At 46.7% G+C, this 19,978-nt stretch overlaps 1 protein-coding gene across 1 annotated transcript in view; it reads left to right on the forward strand.

Moving 5' to 3' along the window:
• The window catches only part of RBM5 (RNA binding motif protein 5), a 23,068-nt gene extending 8,431 nt beyond the window's left edge, over nt 1-14,637 (forward strand). Inside the window, 22 exon segments of the mRNA XM_030570590.1 lie at nt 522-605; nt 3,005-3,065; nt 3,240-3,305; nt 3,739-3,749; nt 3,751-3,840; nt 3,842-3,910; nt 4,639-4,711; nt 4,714-4,735; nt 6,146-6,233; nt 6,471-6,548; nt 6,644-6,716; nt 8,117-8,202; nt 8,560-8,638; nt 8,910-9,001; nt 9,559-9,720; nt 10,262-10,408; nt 10,487-10,558; nt 11,453-11,632; nt 11,866-11,940; nt 12,773-12,870; nt 12,954-13,083; nt 14,002-14,637. Coding sequence (XP_030426450.1) covers nt 522-605; nt 3,005-3,065; nt 3,240-3,305; nt 3,739-3,749; nt 3,751-3,840; nt 3,842-3,910; nt 4,639-4,711; nt 4,714-4,735; nt 6,146-6,233; nt 6,471-6,548; nt 6,644-6,716; nt 8,117-8,202; nt 8,560-8,638; nt 8,910-9,001; nt 9,559-9,720; nt 10,262-10,408; nt 10,487-10,558; nt 11,453-11,632; nt 11,866-11,940; nt 12,773-12,870; nt 12,954-13,083; nt 14,002-14,127 — 1,962 coding nt within the window. The 3' untranslated portion in view covers nt 14,128-14,637.
• The last annotated feature ends 5,341 nt before the right edge of the window (nt 14,638-19,978 follow it).

The following is a 19,978-nucleotide window of genomic DNA, read 5'->3' on the forward strand; positions in this document are numbered from 1 at the left end:
ATTACTGTATTTTCAAAGGGACACATCCTGAAGAGAGCACTTGAGGGGCAGGGGGTGGAATTCAAAATGCTATTATTTAAAGCTGTAGGTGTTTGGAGTAGGGTCAGAAGTGAAGCAGTAAGGACACAGCTAAAAAGCTGCTCAGTGATATACCAGAAGTAGAAATACTTGGGTGGAAGAAACTCCTAAACTCTGGCGATACTGAATGCAGGAGGTTTAGGACTCTGTCTCCTTTGAGACACTTCCTTGTTCCGTGTCAGCGTTTAGTATTTGGCAGCTTGGTCAACATTCCCTGATTCCGTTTACCTTTATTCCACATCCCATTCTCTTACTGCCCACGTCCTCCTCCCTGCAGGATTGGATGGGCAGAGTGTAGGTGGCGGTGGTTGGTCCTCCACATCCTCCCCATATGTTGTCCATTTAATTCAGGAGCACTGATTCCTCCGAAGTGTGCTCCGGCATGGGAAAATGGACACGTGTTGCCTCATATACGGAATAACTTAAACCTGCTTTTCTTGCAGAAAAAACTGGTGATTCAGGGGAAGCAGATTGCAATGCACTACAGCAACCCAAGGCCTAAATTTGAAGACTGGCTTTGTAACAAGGTAAGATGCATGGTTTCTGCAAGGAGTTCTAATCAACATTGGGGTTCTGTTCTGTTTACCCCCGTTAATGATATGGGAAAAGAGGTATGTTAACTTTGCAGATGTTGCCAATTTCTGCGAGACCAGATACTAAGGAACAAAAGATTAAAATGTGCCATCTCTGGGGCCAAATAAAATGAAACAGAGATCAAATGAAAGGGATATGCCCAGTCAAGAGAGATCTGAAATGACATGGACAGCAATTCATAGATTGTGGCCAGAAGTGACCTTCATAACACAGGCCATGGAATTTCACCCCAGCAATTGTTGCATTGTGTCAGGTAACTTGTGGCTGAACTGGAGTGCATCTTTCAGAAAGTATCAGAGAGGTAGCTGTGTTAGTCTGGATCTGTAAAAGCAGCAAAGAATCCTGTGGCATCTTATAGACTAACAGACGTTTTGGAGCGTGAGCTTTTGTGGGTGAATACCCACTTCCTCAGATGCAAGTAGTGGAAATTTCCAGGGGCAGGGATATATATGCTAGCAAGCAAGCTAGAGATAACGAGATCAGTTCAATCAGGGAGGATGAGACCCTGTTCTCGCAATTGAGGTGTGAAAACCAAGAGAGGAGAAACTGGTTCTGTAGTTGGCAAGCCATTCACAGTCTTGTTCAATCCTGAGCTGATGGTGTCAAATTTGCAGACGAACTGAAGCTCAGCAGTTTCTCTTTGAAGTCTGGTCCTGAAGTTTTTTTGCTGCAGGATGGCCACCTTAAGGTCTGCTATAGTGTGGCCAGGGAGGTTGAAGTGCTCTCCTACAGGTTTTTGTATATTGCATCTGAGGAAGTGGGTATTCACCCACGAAAGCTCATGCTCCAAAACGTCTGTTAGTCTATAAGGTGCCCAGATTCTTGCTGCTTTTACGTCTTTCAGAAAGTCATCCAATCTTGGCGTTAGGATTTTCGGTAAGGTAAGGATCTTGGCATAGGATCGAGCTAATGGGACTCATCTGACATCAGATTTAAGAATTTGTCAGCTGAATTCCGTATTTCTCTACTATAGTAGATGTTGAGTGCTAATGTAAGATATGACCACCCTAACCCAGTGCTGAATTACTATTCAGTAGTAAATACTCTCATGTTCTTTGCTGAGCCCAAAGTGGAAATGACCCAACAAGAACAAAACCAGATTGCTCTGTCCATATTGCTTCCCAGCCTTGTACCCCCATTTTAATAAACACTATTTAAAGGGGGTGTGAGCATGACTAGCTCTCTGGCCCACAGGCAGGATGTTGTTAACCTGACGCAGCCTCTAGGGTCACACGTTTGGCAGCATGGCATCTTCATGGCACTAAAGAAAGCTTCCATCCATATTTTATTGTATGTGCCACGTTGCATGCAAAATAGCATGCAGTTTAAATAATGTATTTAAGACATAGGTCACTAAACCAAATCTGATGTGCTGGTGGTGGTAGCCCATCTGTCTAAGCAACAGTTATAGTAAATCTGTTTCCAGTCTCCCTTTAATTCTGATTTAACTTTCTGTGACACTTGTGTAAATAACCAAGTCTTAAAACGGTTATCTGCAGGCCAGGCTTCATTGACCCCACCCGTACTGGAGCTACTCTGATGCTGCTTCACAGCAAGATGCCTGCCTTCAGCAGGCTAGGCTTGGCTCAAATGCCAGCTTTTAATGGAGGAATGTAACTTTAACATCTTTCTATTGCAACATGTTTGTGCGCCTAAGAACCATTCTGATCACTCTGTGGAGCTCAGTGGAGCCATCTTTGAAACTCAAAATGCTTTGTCTGTTGTTTACCTGTAGCAGTTCTGAGATGGGTTGATTCCAGACAAGCTTTAAGTCACTCTAGCTTGTTTCTCGCCTCTTACAGAAAAGTTGTTCTCAGCTCTCCCTGGCAGTTATGCAAGTTAACCACATGGAGACCTGGGTTGTACCAACCAGTGCTTGCTGTGTCTCATTTATGTATGCATGCTGTAATCTGCAGTAGAGACTGGGCTGCCCAGGACCAAGCTGCCAAAACTCCATGGCAAATTAGACCATGTCTAGTTAATCAGGAAGTAAGCAACAGTAGCACATTGTGGTCTACCAAATTGGGATGGCTTAGCATGACAGTCATGAGCCTGTAATAATAATACATGGATATTTTGCAAGGCTAGGATTGTAAACTGGAGGCTATCAAATACCTGAGTAATTTAATTTAAGGCAGAATCACCTGTTAACTGCCTTTGTTCTAATACTTGGTGGCATAGCAGCAGATACATCTTAAATCTAATCTGGCATGTTCGATCTCTGACTATAGCATATAATGAAGATATACAGTACATCATAAGGACATTTCATAGCGTGCCAGATAGGGTATGAACCCTATAAAAATCTCAGTACCATTGTTTTGTCCCGTAGTGCTGCCTTTACAACTTCAGGAGAAGGTTAAAATGCTTCCGCTGTGGAGCAGATAAATTTGGTAAGTCACTTTCCAGCTTTTTTTAGCACGTTTTGTTACGTGGAATATTTCCTGTCTCAGTTGGAAACTAAATGGGATCACAGGTCCTAGGCTGACTCATTGAGTCTGTTTTAACTTTGAGTGAGAGATTCATACTGTATGATTAACAGCAATTTATTCCTGTTTCCCATGAAGATTCAGAACAGGAGGTACCACCTGGATCAGCAGAAGCTGTTCAGTCTGTGGATTACTACTGTGATAGTAAGTTAGTGTCTCTGCTTTTTCTTTGACTTCATGTGTTAGATAGAATGATCTAGCTGAAAATCCTCTCTAGTGTCTGTGTCATACTGTGTATTTGGGACCCGCTTCCTGTTCCCTTTTCAATGCAGGTTGTTCAGCATAGCGTGCTCCATGAGGCATGTTCATTAGGTATGACTTATAGGAGACATCAATTACTGTGTGTAGGCAGGTTCTATCTGCATGTAGCATAAAACTTGGGGAAAAATTGTCGTCCTTCTCTTTCCAGATAAGAGATTTTCCCTTAAATTTTCTTAAATAATAGTCATTTCTTTTGCTATTTAAGGTCTAATGCTGAGGGACCTTCAACAATCATTGGTTTGCATAATAACTAAAGTACTGTGAGGAGCATTTATGAATATAACTGTTGTAACACTTTGTCTCTTTCTTCCTTCAGCCATCATTCTACCGAAACATAGCTCCCCACACAGTAGTGGATTCCATCATGACCGCACTGTCTCCATATGCTTCGCTGGCAGTCAATAACATTCGCCTTATCACAAGACAAGCAGACCCAGCAGAATCGGGGCTTTGCATTTGTGCAGCTGTCTTCTTGCAATGGTGAGAGTGTTAATAATGCAATTGATGTAAAATATGAAAGAACCTTGTAAGAAGCTGCATTGCCATAATGGGACTAGTTGTGCTGAAGTGAGGAATTAGGACGTTGGCTGCTATTTCCTGGTCTGCCCTCGTTCACTGTAACAGTGAGTGTATCACTTAACCATTCACCTATTCTTCATTATCCTCATGGTGGTGAAAAAGCCCTAGAGATCCTTAAATGAAAACATACATACAGGGGGAAGGAAAGCTTTTGGTGTTAGAGAGTAGGATTTGTGCTCTAGTTTCTGTAGACTAGGTTGCATCCTGATCATGGCTACTGAAAACCAGGTAGTTTAGTCTCACAGATAAGTTCCGTGTGGACCTCATTTCACACGACCATTTTGGCCAGTGAGAATTGAGCCAGAGGTTTGCCGATCAGAAGGAAGGTACATTTGACAAAGCTGCATCTGGGAGTCTTTCAGAGCTTTCTAACAGACCCATGATTTGATCAGTGATGTCCGTTTCCCAAGAGCACTAAATCTACCCTTGTGTATGAAGGAAGTGGGGAAATGTTTTTGTATTCATAGCCGGTTGCGAATAGCATGTGCAATGTGCATGTAATTTATCCATCTTTTCCTTAGAAGTGGCACGTTTAATACTTAATTGGGATGACACACCTACTGAATCTTTATTTCAGCAATACACTTGACTTTTTCAGTTAGTAGCTTGTAGTGTACTCAGATATTTTCTCTTTTAGGATGCATCTCAATTGTTGCAGATTTTACAAAGTCTTCAGCCACCATTGAAAATTGATGGCAAAACAATTGGTGTTGATTTGCAAAGAGTGCCAGAAAGTGAGTTACAAGCGGCTTGACTTTTCCTAACTCTATTACGGCCTTGTCCACATACTACAAAGTTTTGTCGGCAAAAGTTATGCTGCTTTAATTAAAGTGTGTAAATTAAAAATGCTGTTGTATGTCCACGCTAGCCACTTGTGTTGGCAGAGTGCATCCACAGAAACAGCTCCTGCATCGACACAGAGAGCATGCACCTGTGGGTAGTTATCTCAACTGTGAACTGCTCAGGGTACTTTGGGAAGATATGCAGTACTCATGGTGCAGGTACAGCAATCACATGATACATGTTTCTCAATCCATGTTCCAGGGGCATCCTAGTAGATGTCAGCTGTTTTTTTGTCTGAAGGAGAGAACAGGGATGAGACAGCAGGCTGACCAACTTCTCACCACATCCCCCTGCCCCGGTCAGCCACCTGGCTCTTGCTCGGCAGGCACAGCAGTCTTCTGCAAAACAGCCCTCTGCCTGCCTACCTCTGATTCATAATTCCCTCCAAATTCTCCCATAGCCTCCTCAGCGTCAGGAGCGGCATCCTGAGCAGCCTCTGTGAGCTCGCCCTGCTGAGGAATGTCAAAAGAGCAAGGCAGTTCCTCTCCACACCCCCCCCCCCCACCCACACACTCTCTGTGTTCCTACGGTGCAGGTCAGAACAGGAGCATTCCATGTTAGCATTCTCAGCTGTCAGATACCTCCAGAGCTTTGAAAGGGATTGGGCATATGCAGTAGGGCAGCAAAGATCAAAACGGTGAGCAGAGCCGTCACAGCAGGCATTGTGGGATACTGATGGAAGCTAGTTATGTCAACAAAACAAACAGCAGTCTCTACACTGATGCTTTGTCGCTTTAACTTTGCCACAAAAAGCTTCATGGCTCTTGTTGAGGTGGTTTTGTTTTGCTGCCAAAAGTAGCTTTGTAGTGTGTACGCCTGCCCTGTTTTATAGACAAGGCCTATGACTTGCGGGTGTCGTCATGGCCTCTGCTATTTGGGGAAATCTCTCTGCTCGCCTAACCAGTGTCTGCTGTTGCTTGTCCATCATTTCACATGAAGTGAAAATACAACCATCAACTCCGGCTGGGTATTCCTCATCTGCATTTTCAAGCCCTTCTCATTGCCACTAATTTTTTAAGAGATGCACAATTATCTCCCCAAAATAATTTTCTGTTCAGTATTTCTGGATTGCACAGTAGCGAGCCTCAAAGTAACTATCCCATTCCCCCAAACTTGCCAGGCTGCACTGTAGCTGGCTAGGACACCTGAGAAGATGTTTGTAGGTATCTTTAGAGATCCACATGTAGGATCATCAGTGAATCCCCTTGGGACTACAGAATACAGGGAGATTTCCTGTGTGGAAGCTGCCTGAGAGAAAGCATCACTTTCTCATTCATGTAACTTCATCTTCCTGGTTTCAGAGATTTGCTTCTCCCAGATGGTAACCGGGTCAGTGCCTTCTCCGTGGCAAGCACAGCCATCGCTGCAGCTCAGTGGTCATCTACCCAGGTATACACTAGTGCATTACTTTTGCTGAAATGAAACTAGAGAATGCTTATTCCCACTAGTGACGATTTAATATTCCTGACTTGGGTAAATGGAGATACAGAACAGAGTACTAAGGAAGAGAATGATCACAACAGCTAGCATGCTTGTTGGCTTGGATACAGTATTAGCACATTTTTAGAAACAGTGAAATGCAGGAACTGACTTGTCTCTGATAAAAGTCTCTGCTGGAATTTACAGCCTCATAGTGGAGAAGGAGGCACCATCGACTACAGCTACCTCCAGCCAGGGCAAGATGGTTATACCCAGTATGCGCAGGTGGGTAATGTTGGTTAATGCTGTTAGCAGTGTTTACTCATTGTTGGAGCAAAAGTCTGATCAACCGGACACTTACTTTGTGCTTCCCTTCACAGTACTCGCAGGACTACCAGCAGTACTACCAGAGTCAAGCTGGAGCGTTGGACACAGAAGCATCTGTTATATCAGGTAATATCTTCTTTATGTTTCCAAGTAGCTTTTTTTAGGATCTGAGTTGTGTAGCAGTATTTAATCTCTACAGAATCAAGTGAATCCCATTTAGCATCAGCAGTTCTAGCTGATTCTGCCATTTGAAATAAAGGAGTCTCTGATCTCCAGCAAACCAGAGTGGCCAAGGTCTGCTCAAGATGGAGCACGTAGGGACCTGTAGTCTCTTCTGGTTACAACTCATTTAAAATGGAAGATAGCTATGTACTCCCCTTTAGAACTCAGAGCTGCATTTGTCTCAAAGCCACACCTGAGCTGTTCCAGCCTAATCTTTGATGCTGGCACCTGTTGTTTACCAGGAATTACTGTTGGATGTAGGCAAGGTGGCTGCCTTCTGGCATAGTAAATGTTTGACATTCATGCCAAGAAAGATCCTGCACATATTGACCATGCTGTATTAACTGTTCCATACCCAGAGTCTGTTCATATCTCCTTCTGTAAAAAGTGTTTTCCTAGTCTATGTAGATTGAATTACCTATATACTCCTTCATAAGCTGAATTTTTTTAGTAAAAAAGGGAAGCACCAGAGAAGGGGATCGGCTTATGAACAGGTATAAAGAGGGAGAGGTGGGACACAGCCCCTCCCCTCAACAGAGGGAGCAAGGATAGGTAGCAGAGCCAGAAGGGAAGAGGTGGGGCCAGAGCAGTGGCTACACTGCTCTCCTTCCAGCCTCCAAAGCAGCTTCACCTGGGGAGCGGGGCGCTGGCAGGCTGCAGCTGTGTCGCTTGGCCCCACCCCTTCAGAGCAGGAAGTGGCCATGCTGCCTGGCCCAGCCTGATTGAACAGGCTGTGACCGTGCTGCCCAGTCTGGCCTGCCGGAGCAGCTCCAGATTTGCGGGGGGGGTGCCCAGCTAGGGGTGGGGTCATGTGGGGGGTGGTCACAGGAGTTCTTCCCTGACTCCAAGCGCCCCCCCACCACCACCCTCTGCCATACACAGCACGCAGGAGTCTCTGGGAGCAGCTCCGAGGGCAGGAGCAGCACATGGCAGTGGGGGGAGGGACAGCTGAACTGCCTGGCAATTGATAGCCTGCTGGGTGGCTGCAGCACAGGGAATTTAGGGGAGTGGGGAGCTGATAGGGAGGCTTCCGGTCCACCCTGGTTACAAGCCCCCACCAGCTAGCAGCAACGGGCTGCTCTTCCTGCAAGCGGTGGACAAAGCAGTCAGCTGCCAAATGACGTTAGAAGGGAGTATTGTACTACTTTAAACGAGCATGTTCCCTAATTGATCAGCAGTGTAGCAACGAAACAAGGTTAACCGGGATGACTTTAAGTGAGGAGTTACTGTACCCTAAGTCTGGTATGAGGTACTGTCATAAGAGTTCCAGGAAATAAGTTCACTGACAAACTGTACATTGGCAGGTGCTCCAGTTACCACCACTACAGCAGCTGTCGTATCCCAGAGTCCTCAGCTATATAATCAACAGCCCAACTCGCCTGACTCTCCGGTAAATATAGAGCTTTGCAGAGCTCTTGCAACTGACTTTCTGTGCAGGCAGGATTGGAATCGATCATGGGGCATTCTTGTGCTGCCTTGCAACTGAGCATGCAGCAAAATTGCGTAGTCCTTTCTTACTAAACTTTAATCTCTTCATAGACTGAAATTAGTCTATCAGGGAACTTTTAGTTACAAAAGAGCAGCTATCTGCCATTCTTTCTACACTAACTTTCCTTCCTCTCTTTGAGAGAAGGAATATAGAGCATGTGGGTCAGGAACAGCTGGTTTGCAGAGTAATATGATGTTGGTGGCTTGATTTCCATGGACCCTGCAAGGACATCCTTAATGAGGTTTCAATTCTTTCCAGACTCAAACAGCACAGCCTAGCACCAGCACCCAGGCACAGTCAGCTTCTCCAACTGGTGTGGTCCCTGGCACCAAGTATGGTAAGCAAAGCTGAGTCATTCTTGTTAGCAGAAGCACATATGTGATTGGGTGGCAGTAGATAAATGTATTCCCTTGATTTAGTGTTTCCTTCCCATGTTGTTGGCAGTGAAGGTATCCCAGTAAGGAATGCAACGTGTGTTGATGAGATGGCAGTGCTTATAGGTTTTTCTGTCCTAGTAGTTGCTGTAATCGCAGTTGTCTTAACTGGAACTAAAAGGTGCCTGTTTCAGTTCAACTGGAGCAATCATGTCCCACATCTTGATTTTACAGCTGTCCCTGACACTTCTACCTACCAATACGATGAGTCTTCAGGATATTATTATGATCCCATAACAGGGCTCTATTATGATCCTAACTCCCAGGTAAATGCAAGTTCTTCTCATCCATCATAATTTTTGAGGTCTGTTAGTTTCATGCTTCATCAGCTGTGAGGGAAACTGACATTCTTGGGAGGGGGGTAAAGTAGTGAATGCAGCACACTCCCTCAACAGTGATTCAGGGCTGCTGTGTGTTCCCTACAGTTTAGCAGTTTTTTACATTGCTTTTTTTTCCCCTGAACAACTCATATGAGCATAAGCCTCTAACTATAGATCCTATTGGTGTGACTTCTAGCTCTGCAGAATCTGGTTAAACTTGTCTAGCTCTGGGCTTTAGTGGGGTGTCCCAAAAGAAATTGTGAAATAGAGAAGGTTCTTCCTGTAATGCTACCTGGTTAGAATGCATGCGCTTGCAAGCAGAGGATTTAACAGGCTGACATCTGGTTAACCACTTTGTGAAGATTTCAGATCCTGTGGAAAGCTCTGACTCAAATATAACAATGTGAATCTAACATTCCTCTTGGTTGGGGAGTAGCAGTTGTTCCTTGTACACTTAGCTCATCTCAGATGGATAACTGTCTGATTTTTCACTTCTCTCCCAGTATTACTACAATGCCCTAACCCAGCAGTATCTTTACTGGGATGGCGAGAAAGAGACCTACATGCCTGCTGCAGAGGGTGTTACATACCAGCAAACTAGTGCACCTTCCAGCAAAGAAGGGAAGGAGAAGAAAGAGAAACCAAAGAGTAAAACTGCTCAGCAGGTGAGGAGATACCAGATCACAGCTGGGATGGAAATCTGAGCTTTTCTGGAACTGGAAAGGTCACATGTAACCTCTTAAAGTCTGGGTTCTTTTGGAAGCAGGGGATGTCTGGATTGAGCTGTTTGGATGGGTAGCTGCACCTCAGAGTAGGTATAATAGAGAACTGGGGAGGAGTTGGAAAGTTCTGTGAAAACCAAGGGGTTATAGCATAACAGGAGCGCCACCGTCTTTTTGACAAGCAGCATGCAGGGGCTGATGTCTGGGCTAAGGGGGTGATTGTAAGCTGTTGCTTTCACTGTAGCTTGAATCAAAGCTGGTTACTGGATTTCTCAAAGGCTTTCAAGTGGCAAAGGGTAAATTGCAATTCCGGCATGCTGTGGACGTGAAAATTCCCTTTTAAAGGAAAGCACTGTAAGAGCGGAGTCAAAGTCTGTGTGTCATCTCCTACAGGGAGTAGAGAAGTTGGAATGACTAGATCCAGAGTCCCAAGAGTTGTTGTGCAAAGTGAGTTATCTGACCCAGTCCCTGTTGTCTGTTTCAGATTGCTAAAGACATGGAGCGCTGGGCAAAGAGCTTGAACAAACAGAAAGAGAACTTTAAGAATAGCTTCCAGCCACTCTGCTCCAGGGAGGAAGAGAGGAGGGAATCAGCAGCAGCAGATGCTGGCTTTGCCCTTTTTGAGAAAAAGGTAGTCATGTGGAGGAAGGTGATCACAGAGCAGGGCAGGCTGCGCAGAGCCCAGAGCTCATGTCTGTCTTTTTCCTAGGGCACGTTGTCTGAGAGGCAGCAGGTCATGCCAGAGGTGGTAAAGAATGGAGAGGAGGAGAATCCACTCAAAGTAAGTGTGCACACATTCAATTCATTACCATACTGCTGCAGCTTTGGATAATACTTCTGGGAGCAGGGCAGCCAGCTTTTATCGGAGTGTCAGCAGATACTGTTCTGCTTTGAAGTCCTGGGCTCTTTTGTGCAGAGGGATCTGGTCATAGGCAGGAGTGAGCTGTTATCCCTTGATGGAATGTAGTGAGAGGGCCCCAGTCTCATCCATTCTGCAAGAGAAATAAAAAAGGCTCAGGTAATGGTCCTAGCCCTACAGACACTTTAGTCCGGAGGTTCTCAAACTGGGAGATGTGATCCATTGGGGGATCACAAGGTTATTACATGGGGAGGAAGGGGGGTAAGCTGTCAGCCTCCACCCCTAAACTCTGCTTTGCCGCCAGCATTTATAATAGTGTTAAATACAAGAGGTGTTTTTAATTTATACGGGAGGTCACACTCATAGGTTTGCTGTGTGAAAGGCGTCACCAATACAATAGTTTGAGAAACACTGCATGGTGTTGTAGCAGACCAGCCAGAAGGAATAATTAGTTCTTCCAGGGCTGCTGCATTCCCACTTGTAGGATATGGTTAGAGCCCTGTGCAGATACAAAATTTGTATCTGCATCAATCCACAAACATTCTGTGGATTTGTAGGGCTCTAGATATCGCGTCCCTGATGTTAATCTGTGGAACTACCTTGAAGAGTTATGCCCATTGGGGAGGGCATGAGATCTTGCATGATGATGATGTTGTATCCCTACTCTATAAGGAAGCTTGTGGGTGAGGAGGTGCACTTTCTTTAGTTGTGCATTTCTGCGATACCCACTCTTTAAATTGAGGATCCTGCTATCTGCTGCAGTTGCCTTCCTGTACAATGTTCCCTTTGCTAATGGTGGCCCTGCTTGCCTTTCAGCGTGGCCTGGTGGCTGCCTACAGTGGAGATAGCGATAATGAGGAGGACCTGTTGGAAAGAATCGAGAATGAAGAAGAGAAACTGACTGACTGGAAGAAGCTGGCCTGTCTGCTCTGTAGGAGGCAGTTTCCAAACAAAGATGCCTTGGTCCGACACCAGCAGCTCTCTGACCTGCACAAGGTAACTATTTGTGGGAGCAGCTCCCATCTTTGAGATGGGCTTGGTTGCAGTGTTTTACAGTTAGTACAAGATACTGTGGCACTGCTTGTATCAGAAAGCTTTGTTTTCCAGAAAGCATCAACAGTTGTTGGTCAGGTATACCACCAAGGTGTTACTGTTTTAAAACAGCAACCATGTGGCCTCCTTGAGCGGCCTCCTAACGTGATGTACTATGAAATCTTCCTTTGACACAGCAAAACATGGATATCTACAGGAGATCTAGGCTGTCAGAGCAGGAACTTGAAGCATTGGAACTGCGCGAGAGAGAGGTCAGTGGCCATGTGACAAGACTGGGGATCCAGAGATGAACATGCACTGGTGATGGATGGGGTGTTTCTTTCCAGTACCATGTCACCAGCTGGGGATAACCAGGAGCTAGATTATCCTAAGCATCTGCCTTGTGACAAGCTTGCGGGCTTTCCTAGTGAATAAGACCTAAATACTCAGGTGCTCATAAGACCTGCTTATTGGGGAAGGGAGGGTGGCTTTTTCACTTTTTGCTATACAGCAGTATTTTTATGAGTGGGCTCCCACACTGGAGGTGGTGACCCTAATGTGGGCTGGGAAGTGGGGGATCTTAGCAACTGCTGTGCTCTGTTTATTTTGCCATTGTCCTCATTGCCCTGCTAGTCTCACCCCAATGTAGTTACTCCCCATGTGCCATCATGTTCTGCTCCAGGAATGCACAGCTCAGACATCGTGAGGAGCCAGTTTACTTGATCCTGCTTGTCCTGCTCCTCACCATGATTAAGTCTCTCATCCAGGGCATAGTGTAAGCACTGGGGAGGGGAGAAGAGGAAGCCTTTTGACCAAACCAACCCAGCCGTCAGTTTTAGTGGAGTGACTATAAACTGCATTTTGGCCGTGATGCAAAAAGAGAGCTGGTTTGGGTGTCACAGGTGGAGTGTATGAGAGAACCTCTGTGCTAATGCAAAGTCATCAAACCTTTCAGTTGGCAGAACTACGCAGTAGAGTAGACTGGGTATTTATGTGCAGAGAAAGTGTTTCCCGTTAATGTTCAGCCTGTTCCAAAAGCAGCATCTCTAATGCTTGGACTTACAGCCATTTGCAGTCAGTCCTACAGAATATATCTCATTGCAGATGAAATACAGAGACAGAGCTGCTGAACGGCGAGAGAAATATGGCATCCCAGAACCCCCTGAGCCGAAACGCAAGAAGGTGTTTGATGCTGGCACAGTGTATGTATTTGCCAGGCACTCTAGTGGCTTTCTAGAGTACGTAACAAGCTTTCCTTAATCTAACGGTTTGTTCTCTTGTGTAGGAATTATGAGCAGCCCACTAAAGATGGCATTGACCATAGTAATATTGGCAACAAAATGCTCCAAGCCATGGGCTGGAGAGAAGGTTCAGGACTTGGAAGGAAATGCCAGGGTATCACAGCTCCCATTGAGGTAAGCATAGTGTAGGAGGAGAGATGGCACCGGCTGTATGATCTGTTGGCTTTGCTAATTATGGTGGAGGCTGTCGCCAGCAATTAGATGCCCTGAAGAAGTACTTTCCTGACGGTTGGAGCAGAATATGCTGCAACTAAGGTCTGAGCTGGCATGAAACCCCAGCTGTGACATCCATCCCAAGTCACCAAGTATCTGCACCTTTGTGGAAGTAGGGCTCCTAAAACTGTCTGGAAGCTGTGTGCAAGGTGGCATACATGTAGTTTTGAAAAGCAGTCTTAACAGGAAGGTAAACTTGTGCACTTATGTAGTGCAGCAGTCAGTGCTGGGGTCATGGGTTAAGTTAAGGGCTCGAACAGTTTGCACTTTACCATATTTATTATAATTCAAAATCTAGTTTTCTCTGACTTTAAGATGACATAGAAGTGGGCAAGGCTAGAGGTGCTTATCCTATTCTGCTGCTTGAAGGTGGGTCACTTCCATGTATGTGTTCTAACATCCTTTCTGACTCTAGCTGGGCTGGGTCTGCCATGTTTTCTGTTTGAATACATCTTGGCTAATGTGAGACACATTCCCTTATCCTGTTACGGTTTTTTCCTGGCAGTAGGTCAGTTGTGTGTACAGGTGAGACATAAGCATGTAGCTTTTGTTGTATCTGTGGACTTTGGGGCTGCTCCCAGAGACAGGCCTCCTAGTAATAAATCTACTAGAGGGACTTAAATAGCTGTTAAAGGAATGCAGCAAATCTCTCATCTCCCCTCTCTCATGACATCTGCTAGGTGACAGTTGACCCGATAAGAATTGTACTTATTTCCCACTGTAGCAGATTCCCTCAGGCAGCCAGCATAGGGATTTCTATAGTGGGTGCAGTGCACAGGATACTGTATTCCCAATGCTAAAGTACCTGTTTCCTTCCAGGCTCAAGTTCGCATGCGAGGAGCTGGCTTGGGAGCCAAGGGGAGTTCTTACGGAGTCTCCACAGCCGACTCATACAAGGATGCAGTGCGGAAAGCCATGTTTGCTCGCTTCACTGAGATGGAATGATGAGTTCCGCACCCTTGAGGCTTACAAGCCCTCAAAGCACTTGACTTGTCTGTTACCTGGAACTGACTGTTAAACCCTGTGATCTTGGTGGCAGTGCCATATTCTGAGTATGGGTTAGGATTAATCATTTCATTCCCTTGGACTGTCTTCCCTTCCAGCATGTAACTTCCATGATGGATTGTCTGAATTGTTATACCTTCATGCTGGAAAACTCGTGGCCAGGCCAACGGGGATGCTGTATCTTTATACATTCTTGTACATAGTGTAACATAATGTACTTTGAGTTCAGAGTGCATAGTATCCGTGTCACTCAAGGCCTCTGGAGCAGGTGAGGGATGTGTTAGCTGTGGTTTGACACTGTCTATCCTCTCCTTTTGTTGTATTGTCTTGTTTTGTTGGCACAACTTTCCTGTACATTTTGTATGATATACCTTTCTATAGACTTTTTGAAGATTTTGATTCTAGTTGCCGGTTTTGGCTCCTTTACAGAAGAAAAACACTCAAAACTGACCCTGTCATTGGTTCTCAGTGGGGTGGGTGAAGAATATCCACATCCTCCAGGCTCCAGCAACTTCCCCGTCTCCCAGGCTCTCTTCCCATGAGTCAGTCTTTTGTGGTGATGGGTGTTGTCACCAGAGGCCTCGTCTTTCTCTTTGGCTTCTGGCCTCTTTCCTGATTCTCATACTCTTTATACCAAAGCTACTGGTCTGAATTTCCTTTGTGATAGTGCAGGAGCTGTTTTATTGGTCTGCTCTGAAGAGCAGCACTGTAAACCAACCTGTTCTTCATTGATTAATAACAGATGTAAGCATTCTGCTTTTTTCTTCTGCAGCATCAGATTTTCTCAAGCTACGATGCTAAAACGAGCAGCATAACACCTTGAGAATATTACCGTCTGAGAGCCCTGCGTACATACCTGCAGTGTTAGCCCCCTACCTGTACCCTCACCACTGTACTGCTGCTATTGGTATGCTAGCTTGGTTCAGTTAGTCTAGCCTCGGTCTTATGGTTGTTACCCTTTGCAGGGTTGTAACTTCTAGGGTCAGGTGAACTCTTGCTGGGAGAGTTGCTCTGCTCATGGAGTTGCCTGCTGGCATAGTTACTTTAGTAGGATTACATGTACTATTCCTGTCACCCCTCTCTTGTAAACCAGGCATCAGCCCTTGCCTGAAACACTCAGACCCTCACCTGGTGAGGTAGTATGCTGTGAAACAGCCCTGCTGCTTGAACTCTTTAAGGTGCAAGTATTACCTGGTGGGGGAGGAGAGGGAAGCTAACCTGAACCCTGGCTGTGGCTGTGTTCTTTGTCAGTTTCAAGTAGGTGAGATCTGTTTCATACAGTCACTGCACTAGCCTGGAATTACCATTCTTGTAGTGTCTGTGTAACTGTCCAAAGCATCCTGCTATATGTTAGTGCCGCCTCCTGGCTGTTTGGAATTGTGCCTAGGAGCAGTTTGCAGAGTCCTCTTCCTCAGGTATGTCTTAAGTACCTTTACAATATAAATATATAACATGCCATAGCTGGGAACCAAGCCCCTGCCCCTGACTTACACAGCTATACCCAAGAAAACTCCCCAGTAGCTGCAGCTATGCTCCTCTACAGCCCTATGCTGGGGAGGTGGGTTGGGTCAGATAACACCACTTTTACTACCAGCAACTTGACCTGGTTGCTAGTTGGGACAGCTAAGGAATGCAGGAGAGAAATGGCATCTGCCTGGACAGCTGCTCTGCCCTAAGCATCCCTTGTGTCTGCTGTTCTGGTTCCCTGAGCCTGGTCACTACTACTGCCCAATCACAGACCGGTACATCACAGGCACTAGGACAGAGGTTTATTTTCCCACAACATTTGGTTCCATTTCCACTCCTCAGTGCTTGCTTCCTCTGAAAAGGAGCAACAGACCAAACCTGTGTCTTCATGGACAGGGAAGGCCAAGTTCTTAGCACTGGCCTCCTTACCTTGGCCCTGAGCTTGCCCTGTTTTCTGCAGATCTTACTCCTCACTGAAGCAAGTAAAAGCAGAATCTCAGTTCACCCTCATGGGCTCAAATCATCCTCTGTAGCCTGTGCTTGACACTCACCATCCAGCTGTAGAACTTGATGCAGCTACTACTAATGGGTCTACAGAGGGTGGGTGCAGGTTTCTGGGCCTCTGGCATACTGTACTCTGCCTTAAAGGAATGGGTGGCTCCTGACATAGGAAGGGTGAACTAGCCCTACCCCACTTGGGGCAGGCCTCTTCCATGCCTTCAGGCTGCCTGGGATGGGTATTGCATTTCAGGAGCCCCTGGATTTCAGCAAGCTCCAGTGCCTTCTGAGGAGATGCTCTCCACCCGAGTGGACACCAAGGGGCTTTCCCTGCCTTTTGCATAGCCCCATCATACCACAGTCAGCTGTTACTGCTCCAGCTCATCTTCCACAAGCCAATGGGCAGAGATTCCAGCCCCCCTGCTTTCAGTAATCCAGTCTTTAAAAGGGGCTAGACCAGTAAGTTTGCCTCTTCTCTTCCCAGATCTGTCACAGTCCGGGGGTTCTGTTTGGGGGAATGACTGGCAGCATTGGCAACTTATGCTCTGGAATTACATCAGTTTGTGAAGAACTGCTAATGCAGCACCAAGTGCTGGGGTCTGCAGAGAGCTTGGAGAGTTTGACCTGCTTGTCTCTGCTGAGTGCTGACTGTGAAATGTAGTGTTGGCTGTCAATTTCATTAACTACATCTCTAACCTGATACAATGCTGTCCTTGGGAGCCAAAAAATCTTACTGCCTTATAGGTGAAACTTATATTGAACTTGCTTTGATCTGCTAGAGTGCACAGCCCTTCCCCATCCCCGGAGTGCTGCTTTACCACATTATATCCAAATTTGTGTTATATCGGATCATGTTTGTATCAGTAGAGGTGTATTTCAGTGCTGGCAACAAAGGAAGGAGTGGGTGTATTCTGAAGGGGTGCAAGCTGCTGTAAGTGGACTCTCCTGCTGATCTGGGTTGGTGAAACTTGTGGGCGAAGCTTGAGGCTTGCCTCATTTCCACCTGTGTGATAGACATATGCACTTGTCAGCTTCAGTCATGTCTCATACTGCTATCTGCAACTTTTTCCTCAAATGTTTGTAATAAATTGGGGGACTCTCAAGTGGGAGGGGATGGAAGTAGGGATTCAACAACCATTAGAGTATTATGAGCACGTTATTTTGGTCTTAAAGAAGTGGCTGCATTCCATGGCCCCCACCAGCCTGGGCTAGGAAGTGACACCCCTTTTCCCCCTTGACCTTTCCTGGCACCACTTGTTGGACATAATTTTCACATAGCTTTCAAGTCAGCCTGTGGAGCCAACAGGTAAATCCATCCAGCACTGGGGGTGGGGGGGGGGGGGGTGCGCACGCCTACTTCTGCATTTGTGTTCTTTGCAGAATTATTACAAAGCTTGAAAAAAGCTCAGAGCTCCCCCTTGCGTGTCTGCTCCTTCCCCACAGGCCCCCATCTGGGGGCTGAACAATCACAATGTGTGTTCTGCAAATGCTGCAGGGCCATGTTCTCCCCTGCTCCTCTCTTGAGGCCTGGTCTGCAGAATTTTTGTGCTGGTCTCCATGGTTGTTAGGAGTGTGATTTTTCCCAACACCCTCATGCCTGATACAATTAAAGCAACACAAGCCCTAGTATGGACATACCTATGCTAGGCCAAAGGAGCTTTATATGTGTGTAGCCTATTCCCATCTGCACACATGAGCAGCCCAGTAAAGATGGCATCAACCACAGGAATATTGGCAACAAAATGTTCCAGGCCGTAGGCTGGAAGGAAGAGTCAGGATGGGAAGGAAATGCCAGGGTCTTCCAGCTTCCACAGCGATGAGCACCAGGCTTCCCATCCAGGATTAATCTGTACAGGCCTCAGCCTCTTCGACCAGTGAAACTGCATCCATTCACTGATACAGAATAATCTGCATTGCTCCATAAAGTGGGTACAAGCAAACATTGCATTTTAATATGGCTAAATGCATACATCTAGATACAAAGAATACAAGCCCTCCTTAAAGCATGGGGGACTTGATCCTGAGTAGCAGAGACTGAGCAAGACTTGGTGGGTGTGGTAGATAATCAGCTGAATGTAAGCTCTGTGATCAAAAGAGCTAATGTGACCCTGGGATGCATACAGGAATCTCCAGTAGGAGCAGAGAGATTATTTTAACCTCTGTATTTGGCACTACTGCTGGAATCCTGGATCCAGTTCTGGTGTCCACAATTCAAGAAGGTTGTTAAATTAGAGAAGGCCCAGGAGAAAAATTGAAGGATTCAAAAGCCTGCCTTAGTGATTTATCTCCTTGAGTATTTAAATTAGTAAAGAGAAGGTTAAGGGCTGACTTGATCAGTCCTTAAAAGTATCTTCATAGGGAACAAATATTTCACAATAGGCTGTTCACCCTAGCACAGAAAACTCTAACACAGCTCAATGCCTGGAAATTGATGCTAGGCCCATTCAGACTGAAAAGTAGGGGTACATTTTTAACCATGAGTGTAATGAACAATGGGAACCATTTACCAAGGGCTGTGATGGGTTCTCCACCACAGCAATTTTAAAATCACAATTAGCTATTCTTAGGACTCAGCTGTAGGGATTATTGTGGGTTAGTCTCTGGGGGTCAGACCGGGTCCTTTCTAGCCGTGGAATCATGAATCTGCCCTGAGGATTGTGCTGCTTCCATTAACCAGGCCAGTTAATGCACTGCAGCCTTTGCATGCAGACATGGCCCCTGTGAAAAGTTGCAGAGCTCTACTGAGCCCTGATCACAAGGCTGTCCCTTTGAGTTTCCCCAGTGTCCAAAACACACACAGAAAAGGAGCCAGGAACAGGGATGAGGCCCCTCCCAGATGACCTTGCATGCACGGAAAATCTCTTGATGCTGCAAGGGCAGAATATAGGAAATGGGGGAAAGGGAACCTCCACTGTCCCACAGCTGGTCTGCAGCTGTAAACCCCTAACTCACAACAGGGCCAGATTAACCTTTTGTGGGCCCAGTGCCAAACATTTGTGGGCCTCCATGGAGGCCATGGAGCATGGCATGGGGGAGGTCAGTCTCCAGAGCAAGGGGACAGCCAGGGGCAATGGAGCATGGCAGGGGCAGTCCCACTCCGCTCAGCCTAGTGCAAAGGCACTATTTACAAATCGGCAGTTGCCTGATGCACAGTGGCCCATTTGGCCCTGTGCTGCCAGCATGCCCCTTCCCCTCGGGGGTGGGCTCATGTTGTGCCACTCAGCCCCTAAACCTGACACCCCCTGACTCCCTATAGCCAGAGACCCATGGACCCACTATGTCCAGCACCCACCCCAGACCCCTCCACAAATCCACAGCGCCCTGTCCCAAACCCCACCACATGCCTAGCACCCCCCACGGAACCCCCATGCCCTAGTGCCCCAACACACACATCTTCCCTGCCCCCTCACAGCCCAGCACCTCCCCAGACACCTAAGAGACCCACTCCCCCATGCCCTGCCTCCCAGCCACACTCATCTGCCCTGCTGGGAGGTAACTGCCAGGTTGAGCCAGCAGTGCAGCCAGGGCTGGTCCCAGGGTGGGGAATTGCTCTGGCCCTTGGGAGTGGCATGATCAGCCAGGCCAGGGCCTGCCCTGGCCAGGCTGACTGAGAACCCACTTGCCTGGAGAGGCCCAGACAAGACCCCCCCCACTGTTGTCCTCCCCACCAGCTGAGACCGGCCAGGCTTCTGCAACAGTCCAGGTGGTTCAGCTCCAGGGAGACAGGTGGAGTCCCACAGGGGGTGGGAAGCAGAGACTGCCTGGAGCCAGAGGTGCACTGGGGTCCGGCCAAGGGGCAGAGAGAAGCATGGGGATGGGAGTGGGG

The sequence above is a fragment of the Gopherus evgoodei genome, chromosome 7 (genome assembly GCF_007399415.2).
Source record: "Gopherus evgoodei ecotype Sinaloan lineage chromosome 7, rGopEvg1_v1.p, whole genome shotgun sequence".
Taxonomy (NCBI): Eukaryota; Metazoa; Chordata; order Testudines; family Testudinidae; genus Gopherus; species Gopherus evgoodei.